At 34.0% G+C, this 11,876-nt stretch overlaps 1 protein-coding gene across 1 annotated transcript; it reads right to left on the bottom strand.

The window, feature by feature from the left end:
* Nucleotides 1–969: 969 nt before the first annotated feature.
* LOC11430283 (BTB/POZ domain-containing protein NPY5) lies at nucleotides 970–6,326 on the bottom strand. The gene is made up of 5 exons (XM_003611559.4): nucleotides 5,941–6,326; nucleotides 4,863–5,567; nucleotides 3,292–3,361; nucleotides 1,962–3,125; nucleotides 970–1,859 (listed from the first exon to the last, which is right to left on the bottom strand). The coding sequence occupies exons 2-5, from the start codon at nucleotides 4,922–4,924 to the stop codon at nucleotides 1,263–1,265; spliced, it is 1,893 nt and encodes a 630-aa protein (XP_003611607.1). The 5' UTR covers nucleotides 4,925–5,567; nucleotides 5,941–6,326; the 3' UTR covers nucleotides 970–1,262.
* Nucleotides 6,327–11,876: the final 5,550 nt, after the last annotated feature.

Here is an 11,876-nt window from a genome sequence, read left to right as displayed (position 1 = left end):
TAACCAGTTTAAGGACTATACTAATCATCCTAACCTCATCCTTGTGTTTTAGGTCATTGTTAGTTGTTCCCGTCGTGCCCTGTCGAAAATCCAATTTTCGAACTACTTAATCAAATTGCTCCGAAACTTTTCCAAGAAATCAGAAGAAGAAAAAATCAAGGATCAAGACTTTCATAGAAGGAACTTCTTGTGGGATTCCGCCCATCAAAATCATAAATTCCATCGTTTAGACCAATTTTTCATTTTTATTTTATTTTTCATATTCTCAAAATAATCTGAAAAAATTTGCATTAGTTCTATTTATTTTTTTAAAAAATTGATGGTACTTTTATATATATTTTTTATTTTATTTATCATGTTTTATCATTTTTTTTTTTTACTTTGTTTTTGTTGATTTTATTCCGCCAAATGAGAATCTAAGGACATGCACAGTTTGTGACAGCTTTGCGCTGTTATACCTCACGACAAATAGCAGTACTCTGAAATAAATTGGAGGAAGAGAGTGGTGTGATAAGGTTCCTATAGAGACTCAGAAAAGGAGAAAATGTCAGTAAGTAGTGTGTTTTTTACCAGTGCACGTTTGAAACGAGTGATGAATGAGTGATTAGGAGCAAACTCTTGAACATAGACAAGATCATGCAACAAAATACTAGAATATATTAGCATTCTCATGATTATTATGAAAACATCAAGTAAACACAGACAAAAACAAATCAAATGCACCTTAAACGTTTTGTTTTCTTATTTACCCTTTTGCATGTGCTATGTAATAACTAGTTTTTAAACAGTGAAAAGTTAAAGCTTGTCAAGTGAAATTCCCTAACAAAGAAATTGCAACAATGTCAATTTTGTACAATCATCAAAGTAGGTCAAAATTAGTGAAAACAGTTCATTAAGAACCAATACAAACACCACTAGGCAATTGAGCCTAGCATTTGATTCTAGTTAGTTATATAAGCTCATCAGCAGTTGATTCTAGTTAATTAACTTTATATCTTAAAAATGCTTACAAATTTTCTCTTAACAGTTCATAAGTCAATGATAATCCTTCTCTGATTATATAGTACAACAAAACCGGGTCCCTCATTAAGCTCATCTTAAGTGGAAGCTGCTCTAGCAGTAGTTGTAAGATGTAGCCACAAACAACCTTCACACCTTCAAGCCACAGTCAATCTCAGCTAGAAGATGTGTTAAGTAAGCTCTATCTCCTAATGCTACCAAAGTGATCGACGATTATACAACGATGCAAGAAAATAAAAAATTTAAGATACTGAATGTCTCCTACTTCTAGATGGTGTAGATTTTGTCTCCTCAACAACAGTAGAAGCGGGGCTTTCGGACGTATCAGAGCTAGTAATCTCTCCGTTTTTTTCTTTGCTCGACCAAAGCTTGGAGAATAGCTTCTTGGACATAAGGAAGCCTTTCATTTTGTTAGCAGCGACTTTTTCTGCATTGCCTATACCACCACCGTCATTGTTGTTGCTGTTTCTATCACTACTCTGGCTACCTCCACTTGATAGTTTTAGTGCGGCGAGTTCGCCTTTCAGAACTTTTATGTCTTCTGCTGTTGCCACAGCATCCCATTCCTCTTCTGTGTTGGTTGTGGTAGACCTTGAACTACCGTGAGAACCACCGGGATGCAATGCCCTGATGGAACCGGGAAGATCAGGAGTGCTCGTGCCACCTGATGATGAAGTTGTTGAAGCTCTCATCTGCTCAAAGAAGAGAACTTGTACAACGACACGTAAAGGAAGTCGCTCATTCTGCACTGCATGCATGCAAGCTTCTGCAGACAGCTTCCTGCAGTCCATCAACCTACATATTCTTTTCCTCTCACTTTTGCTGATTCCAGGATGTTCCTGCATAACATAATAGTGTGAGTCTCAGAAATTCAGTTCGGTTGAAGTCAATGGAATCATTCGGTACATCTAAACAGGTTAAATACATGTATGGTGACTAACCTTTAAATACATGTCAATGGCACGATAAAGACCGTCATGAGACGGTCTAGGAAAGCTTGATACCAAATCGGCGATATTCACAAAACTGAGAAGAGGCAGATTAGGATCACGTGCAATCTCAGCAAGGTAGCTATCGACAAGCTTTGCAACCTTTATCTTGCTTGAAGTGTTTGATACCATCTTGGGGCTTCTGATCTCCTGCAATTCGTCTTCCATCAAAGATTGATGTTCATGTGCTACAAACACTTCAACTAGCTTCTGCACAGTTTCAACATCGTGAGTTGTTTCACCAGCCGACGCACAAATCAAAAGATCAGCCACCGTAGCCTCATCAAGCCTCTGGCCTATCCTCCTCATCAGTTCAGATCTCACTGACACTTCACAATCCAGTTGAATAGCCACTTTTAATAACTTCAGCGAGAAAGCGCAAGAGCCACTTCCCATATCTGCTGGCAATAAACCGACAATAGTCTCCAATAATAATCTATTCTTTGTGGTATCACCACTCTGGATAACACCCTTATTAAAACCAGGCAACCTTCTAGAGGTGTACGCACTTAGAGCTTCTCCGACAACTGCCCCGGAAACATTTCCATTGGTTGTAATAGTTGACAGGACTCGCTTATAGAGATCAAGTTGGAGCTCGCAAAGATCTTCCACCCACCAATCCTTTGGAACCATTAGTTGTTTCCTCACACCATTCCAGTGTGCATCGTTCCCATTTTCCGATGGGAGCTTTTTCCTGTTATATGTGTATGACCACTCCACCTTGGATGGATCCATCGAAGCCTTGGTAGCTATGGACTCGATACAATGGCTCACGATCTTAAGTTCCTCCGACCACGGAAGAAGTGATTTAGTTGTTTGTAGAACAATAATCGAATCTTTCCAGCTCCTGAAAATGCTGGAGTTGAGGAAAACTTCAATCTTGTAGATGAGATTTCCCTTTTCAATGGTTTCGTACATCTCAAGATACTCCGCTGCACAGCGAGCTGCAACTACATTGTATGCATTTAGAGTGACAACCATACCATAACAGAACTTTGCACATATTTCAAAAGCAACAGGTCCCCCAGGAATGTCGTGGATGTGAATTTCGTCGTTCTCCTCATCTGTGTTTGAAACCAACTTTTGCAAGCGTAAACTTTTGGACAAAAGTGGAAACTGCAGATATTGATCAGGTAAAGGTTCAATCAACAGGCTCAAGGATAATCAAACAACATAAACTTATGCAGCGAGCGCGAACAATTGAACAAAACAATTGTATACAATAATTGCAAAAATAGTATTCTTTGGCTCTATTTCACAAAAGTGCAAAATAGAACTTTACCTTATGTAGATAAAATTTTACGTCCCCAACATTAACGACTATGTCAGATGCCAGCTCAGTTGCCACATACCTGAACAAAAATATACGCCACTTCACATTAATTTTGAAAGAAATGAACAAACCAAAAGAAAATGTAAATTATCAAGATAATTATATTGAACCTACTGCAGTATGATAAGCAATATTATGTTTTCTGGTATACACATATTAACTACAAAATTAGGGGGGGAAATGAAAAGAACTATCTCTTTTATTCTACAGTTGCTGAAAACACATTAGTTCTTCTGAATTAACAACAAACATGTATCTAATATTGTTCATAAATATGCAGAAGGCACAGGACACAAAACCAAATATGGCTATGGTCACACTCTGAAACCGTACACCATTGTACTAACTAAGCTTTTTTTTAACTTGAAGCAAGAATTTTTAACAATTTTTAAATAAGTGGTATCATATAATATAATTAGTTAACATTGCTGAGCTTTTAACATTTTCACTCAATCAAAATTAGATCCATATAACTACTATGTTTCAAGATGAGAATCAAATGCTTCTTTTGTCATGTGAAATTTTAAAATAAGTGGATCGGTTTCTACATATAAACAGTTTGATTTAAAAATGTATGAACTATCATTCATTTCTATATCTATAGTTGAAAAAATTATTGGAAAGGAAAATCATTTTCAACGATAAATCTGAAAAGAAATATGGAACACTATGTGATACTATATCCAACTGTCACTCAGCATCTACAAAGAACGGTTTATATAATGAACACCAATGAGTGAGATATCATTTCCGGACTTGTCAGAGATGCAACTGATTCCTGTGACAATGTTAACTTTTGCTTCTTTCTGGTTGGACCCTAGCGAGGTGGAAGCTCTTGTTGGAGTTAAGGGAGAATAGGATGTGAGAAAGAAATTTATCACATTCCGGAAAGATCAAGAAAATATATCTGAACTATGGAGATGGGCTGCATATCCTTGACCGATAAAGAATGGAACTTCAAACTTATCAATCTTCAATCTGAGCTTATGAAAACAACTTATGATATGTCCATAAGTTGTTTTTACTTATTTCCAGAAGCTCTCCAGGATTGCTTATGAAAGAAGTTTTTAGCTTATACAGAAACCGTTAAACTTTATTTTATAGTAATTTGTTATCAAAATAGCTTATTCATAAGCACTTATATTCTTAGGCTTAATTATAGTGTGCATGCTTATACTACAAATTAGAGATGAAATATATTTTTAACAAAAATAAATATGAGCATGTAGCTTTATCCTATAAGCTGAAGAACTAATTAGGATAACAAATCAATCTCAATACATTGCTAGAAAAATTCTAAGTTTTTTTAATGTACAAGCAAAAGATCCATCATGACAAAATAATACTAATGAAGTTTGTAATAAGCCTAATTGAAATATGTGCCGAAATCAAACATAAGAAACCAACCAATGGATTTGGAAGGAAATCAAAAAGAACAAATCATAAATAAGAATCTCAAATAACATAGGATTCAAAGCAAGATGTAAGTGATCTAAGTATAGAGGAAACTAATTACATACCTAACATTATCTCCATCATTTTGAAAAGAATCAGGCTTAGATCCAAGTTTCATAAACTTCATCTTGACCAAAAAGAAAAAAGCTCCAAAATAGCTTCTCAAATCACCTACTCCACAAACTCTTGACCAAGTTTGGATAAAACAGAAAATGCAAGTAAATTGCTATCTAGATCAAAGTAGAAGATAAAAGGATCAAGTTCAAGTTCTTTCCTTGTATGACCGAATCTTTCCCACAAACCAAGGCTAGTTAGATGAAATTTTAAACTATTTTTGGGGTATTAGTATTATTCTTTTTGTAACTTGAATGAGAAGAGACTCAAAGAACATGTTGCTTACTAAATTGGTAACAAAGTCCAAAGAGACCGGCCAAGATAAACCATGTTAGGAGACATTACCAACAAAACAAACTATCTCCAACACACACAAACACATTCATATATTTATAAAATAATAATTTTCTCAAAGAAAGAGTAACTTTGTTACAGACACCCCCACTAGTTCTACCTGACACCACCGCCCCACTCTCTATTAAAATTATGTTTCTGAATCTTGGTATTTGTTTTTGTTGTTGTTTCCAACAATGGATTTAGACACCACAAAGTAACAAACAAACACACACACTTTCTGGTCAGCAAAATTTCAGAAACCAAATTCCATACTCAACATTCACACACTACTAGTGTAGCCATGTCCCTTCTTTGAACTCCTGAAAACAAAAGACAGCATTTTTTGGTATTAGTTCATAAAACCACCTATTTTGTAGACATAAAGCATCGTTTTTTGTGGTTTCTATACATCATTAGACACGTTATACACTACCATAGGATTGAAAAAAAAAATGCTTTTTTTTTTTCTTTTCATCAACAAAGTAAACATTTTATCAGAATTATAAATAAAAAAGCTGCATTGAAACCAACCCAATTGGTCACAAGGTGGAATAATGATGGTTTTTTAGTTTTAGCAAAAGATACATAAAACAAAAAAATCAACATGGGATTTTCATGTTTCGGCTTCAAAAGTAAAAAAAACATAAGAAAGAGAAAGAACAAAAACATGATATGAATAGTTTGAAGACATACCTAGAAGACACAGAAATTGTTTCTGGTTTATAGTTGATATCAAAGAAACACAAAGGTTTGTTTGGTTTAGTATATGAAAAAAGAAGAGGTGTTTATGTCTATAAACATAAACATAAACAAGGATGAAACTACATGAACCAATCAAAAGAATGGCAAAAGATGAGGCTTGAAAAAAGATGAGCTGTTCCTCATCTTTTGATGACAGCCACCACAGCTAGCTACACAAACACAAAAAGCCAACCAATTTCAGAATGTTCCCACTTTCTCTCTCTCTCTCTCTCAACTTATGGCTTTTGAATCAGTAGTAGCACTCTCTATGCCCCCACCACCCCCTAACTTTTCCTTTTTCCCTTTCTTTGTTTCTCATTAACCTTTTTTACAAAACATGGACAAAGGAGACAATAGTCTTGTTTATTTAGTTTAGGGGAAGAAATAAAAATTTAGGGCTATGTTTTTTGGACTTTATATTAGTGCATGTTTGAATTGAATGCAAATAATGGATTGATGATAAAATAACAAACTTAATTAGAGTGTGTTTGGTTTAGAGGCAACAAAGGAAATATATATATTTGTCGTGGTTTTTGAAAAGCTACTAATTGTAGAGTTAGTCCAAACGTACATCTACTTAATTGTACCACTAAAACAAACATAGGTTTAGAGTGTCAAGCAACTCGTACACCTTTAGACACTTTTGACAAATATCAAACAACATTTGGTTAATCACGTGAAAAAATATGATTAATTTAGTTAAGTAAATGGTTAATTGTTTTCACAGTCAAAATCATGGTTAATTCAAACTATATAAACTAACCATAATTTTCAATGTAAACTGAATCAACTAACTACTCAATCAAATTAACGATAACTAACTACTCAATCAAATTAACGATCGTGAGTGTATGAGAGTATAAGTGTCTATAAAAACATACTACTTGGTAAAGAAAATTTAATTGAGAAGTGAATCACTGCTCCATGATGGTTGATTATAAAAAAGTGAATGATGAACTTTAATTTGATTTGAGATTTTTGAGGTTAAAACTAAGAAAAACTTTGGATCCTCCTTTTACCTTTTACCTTTTCTCACACCACCTCCGTCCACTATATATGACTGACTATTCATTGCCATGTAATGCAATGCACGCCAATTCTGACAGGCGCCACTTTGTTGCTCCTTTTTACCATAAACAAAACGATTCGTTTTGGTGTCGAAAAGGAAATACTCCCTCCATCCATATATATATATATATATATATATATAAGACTCTTTTGTCAAAATCACGGAATTAAAATAGTGGATATTTGTATTAAAGTTGTTTGTAATCACTACTGTTTTTACAATTTTATCCTTTAAGAAAGAAGGTTAATTTATGTTTTCAACATGTTATTTATTGTTGATTGAAGAAAAATATGTATAATAAATAGGGGCATGTATGTAAAGAAATAATTAATGTAGTTGAAAATAACAAAGGGGTCTTATAAAAAAGGACAAAAAAAATTCTCAAAAAGGTCTTATAATTAAGGACGGAGGGAGTAGTAAACAATATATCTCTTGAGATGACGGCTAGGATGAGGTAGCTAATAGGTCCCTCACCGATGAGGGAGTAAAAAATATCATTGGATTAAATATGTGGTCTAGATTAAACATAAGGAACATTGACAACTCTCCACACTCGATCACTAACATACCATAAGTTTGTTCCAATCTCACCCGTTTGATCAATCTCAGACACCATAACATAGAGTGAATCCTTTTCCCATTTCACAGTCCAAATGTTGATGATAAACAACATTTTACTCATGATGGATGAATAATAGCATATCAGCAAACTTCATCAGACTAGAAAGATTATGTTTATCATCAACATTGTTATTTACATATCACTTCCATTTCACCTTCCAATCTCCGCCGTTTTGAATTGCCATTTCACCTTCCAATCTCCGCCATCGTTATCTCGTCGCGCCACTGCTGTTCGGCATTTTCCTCCGTCGAACATTCCTCCACCAATTCAAAACACTCACACTGTTTAGAATCAATCGCCCTTCACTCAACACTCTTCAGTTCGCCACCGCCGTCCAAGATGCCTCCACCATACTGAGATTCAGTTTTTCGAGAAATCCATTTTTTGTTTTACGATTTAAGTCAGGTTTATTTCTCAAATTGATATGGTAACTTTTTATCGAATGCTAAATCGAAAACCATATGAAATTAAAGTATGAAATGTTGTAACTTCCATGAAAAATCAAGTTTTTAACCATGTTTGTTTTTGCAAAACCATAACAAAATTAATTGTGATTGACTAGGGGATTTGCCAAATAAGTATGTGCTTTCTCCTTGTCTTTCAAATCCGATCAAAACTAGGAAAAAATCGTTGCATTTCATTGTATATCGAGGGAGATCCGATCGGACTCGGATCACGGGTCGAAACAACCCGTATGCAACTTGCGGACGAAGAAGATGACTGGCAAAAAAAGAACAAAATATAACAAAAGCAGGGATCGAACCAGAGTCCCGTAACTTGGAAAGCAATTAATATTACCATCAGAACCAATCAAGCACATGTGAAATTTTCGAATTTTGATTTTATTTAATTGATGTTAACAGTTTTGAAAAGTGATCATTTTTGTGTGTCCAAATTTATTGATTTGGAGTTGTGTCCAACTAAGAATTTATCTTCTATATAATTAATTAACTCGACCGTTGAATAAGATCTAAGTGGACTAAGGATGAAGTACAAACTCGAATTTTGGCGATCGAAAGCTTTCGCGACAGACGATCCCTTCGTCAAAATTTAAGTTTCCGATTCATTCAAAATTCAATTAAGTCATATTCAACAATAGGGATGATTCTGTTGGATACCGTTTGTCATTTGGGTAATTTCAGTTAGCTGATAAGTGTAATTTCATGTTAACTAGATTCCCAAAGAGATGGTCTGTCAAATCGATTTATCTCTAAGATTCTGATTGCTGAAATTCGTCTTCCTAGATCACTCTTAGTTCAATTAAGTCATAGTCAACGGTTAGAATGATTATGTTTAATATCATTTGTCGTTTGGAGCTGTTTTCTTTTTATGAGAACAGTTGAAAAAAAAAAATTGTTGCTCGTTCTACGCACTTACATATATTTTTTTAATTAATTGAAAAGAACAAGTATAACAAGAATTATCACATTCCCTAAAACAAAACAAATCGCATCTATCACATGCACCTTTTTTTTACAATTATTTTTCTAAATACGGAAAATCAATTCAATTTAAAATAACATAAAATGTTCTAAATTATCATAGAATTGCATAATATCCAATTTACATATTCTTATTTAGTACGCAGAAAAAGAGTAGTTTCTAAATATTCGATCTCATTCTTTCATATTTTGCTTCATTCTTTCTTGTTCATATCATTTTTATCTCTTTTCATCCATCTTGTTCGTATTCTTCATTTTACACCATTACAACAATAACAACTTCACATCAAAAGAAAAAAAGTTCTAAAAGTATGAATGAATTAAACTCATACTTCTTGTGAACCAAATGGAACCTCCTTAGCATACCTGAAACTTGAAAGACTCTATCACCATAACAAATGTGAAACATTGTTCATTAAAAAGCATAACAACAAGCAAAAGAGAACTCCGTACAAACCATAATCAACTATCAATACTATTTTGGAGGTACATGAACAGTGCCATAAAAGGTTAACCTATCACAAATAATAAAGTCTTGTAACCAAATTTGGAGGTCGAATTACAGCTCCCATGAAGAGAACCACATTTGGATGCCTCAATCTTTTCATTATTCTGACCTATTTGTAATTAAATAACGTAAGTTTTCTGGTATATATAAAAAATATCATACGTTAAATATGTTTTACCATCATCTAAATGTAGCAGTAGCATAATCAAGACATTGGAACTCACCATAGAGATATTCATGAACTTACAGAAAATCACAAATGATTGCTCTATAATCTTGTGTTGAAAAAGAAATACAGTGGTTCTTCATGCATTATATATAGACACATACACATAGTGAAGGAGGATAAGTGACCTATGCCTCACTTATGAATTCTTCAAGTGCCTCACCAGATATATCTTGATCTAGAAACCTTTTGACAACAACTTCCTACAAACCAAAGAATGAAACTTTGTTGTGACTGCAATCATCTACAATAAGGAATAAAAATTGCCCCAAAAAAAAATTGACAACAAAAAATTGGTAGGTAGTCAAGTAAGCTACCATCTAGCAGTAAATATGAAATGTTATAATTTATAAGCACTTGTGATACTGTTTGAGAGAGCTTATGAAATGTCCATAAAGAAGAACAATCGGATTTTGCACTGCCATTACTTACAACTGAGCTACCAGATCTTCTATCACCTTCCAAATGTGTTCCAGAACTCTCAGTATCCCCGTCACTTCGACTGCTATGCTCATACTTACTTACAAACTGAAGGGTAGCTATAACAAAATAAACATTCAACCATTAATCTCAAATCTAACAAACTGAAGGATATAAAAAATGAGTGTTGTATGTGGTGTCACTGTCAGTGCTTCATTGTCAAACAAAAGGATCAATGAAAAATCCAATCTAGATTGATAATCTACTTCATAGCAGTAACTCTACTTCCAAATGTGGTGTCACTTCGACTGCTATGCTCATACTTACTTACTTTCGTTGATTACTAGATTGATAATCTACTTCAAAATAAATCCAATCTAGATTGATAAAAGTTACAATTCATAAAAAATAATTAAGCAGTGTGTTAGAGATCTTGACTCAGCAAATGATATCATATTTCACTACTTCCACCAACATGTTATTATAACTAATAAATTTTAGTTCAACATCTTTCATTCTTAATTTATAACTACCGTCAAAATAGAATAAAATCAAATAGTCTTAGTTTACATTATTATCTTTTCAAATGAATAAACTACTGATTTTCATATTTCCAACTCATTAAACCAAAAAATAAATTGAAGCAGTAAGTGTATAGCTGCTCGTATCTATTCACACCATTAGAATGTCTATAGGCATATTCCTTTCAAGGTATAAAATACCAAAACTCATTTTAGAGGATCTCTTTGAATATTGTAAAGTTTGTGAAAATAGTAGTAACTCTATTGTTGAAGTCAATCACTACTCTTCTTATGACTTCATCAGTCTAGTCAATCACCAATATTGAAAACATGTCCCTAGTAACTGCAAACCCACAAACTGCTGAAAACAGAACTACATCCATTGAGACCTCAAACAACTCAACACAACCACACCCTAACTGCTTAGAAAGGAAAACAGACACCCCTACCTATTCAAACATTTAAATGACCAAGTTCAACTACAATATTCATTACTATATTTTAATAAACAATGTTATTCATCTTTCCAAAAGGTAAAGTATGAGTATATAATAAAAACCTGTCAAATTAACTCATCAAAATAACCTCCAACAAGTGTTTGTATTAGATCAGCAACTAGTAACAAAACAAAAGTTTAAACCATATTGAAGTTTAACTCTTTCTATACTTGATGCTCAAACCTTATTGAAGATTAAACCATATTGAAGAGTAAAAAACATTACAGAGAAGTGAATAGAGCACCATACCTGAGTAGTGCGGCCATTAATGGACAAAGAATCATAAAAAATCATCTGAACTATAGAATCTCCATTGTACTTATCTTGGCACAAAGACTTCGTCGCTGCTTATCTTGGGGAAACTGAGTGTATTGGGTCCATTTCGCATTTCAAGAAACATTGGACCCGTTGCATGTGAACTCGAGCTACCCCCGGACAGCCGAATCCATCCGGTGATTCACATCTCCAAGCTGCGTCCATTTCATGGGAAACCGCCAGAGTCACCACCACTTATTCCTCTCAATCTGACCGGATACACCATGGATCATCAACCTCTCAAGGTTTTGGGAACGCGTTCACTTCG

Source organism: Medicago truncatula, chromosome 5, assembly GCF_003473485.1.
Source record: "Medicago truncatula cultivar Jemalong A17 chromosome 5, MtrunA17r5.0-ANR, whole genome shotgun sequence".
Classification (NCBI taxonomy): Eukaryota; Viridiplantae; Streptophyta; class Magnoliopsida; order Fabales; family Fabaceae; genus Medicago; species Medicago truncatula.
Note: the sequence above shows the minus strand (reverse complement) of the source record. Positions and strands in the feature narration are given on the sequence as shown.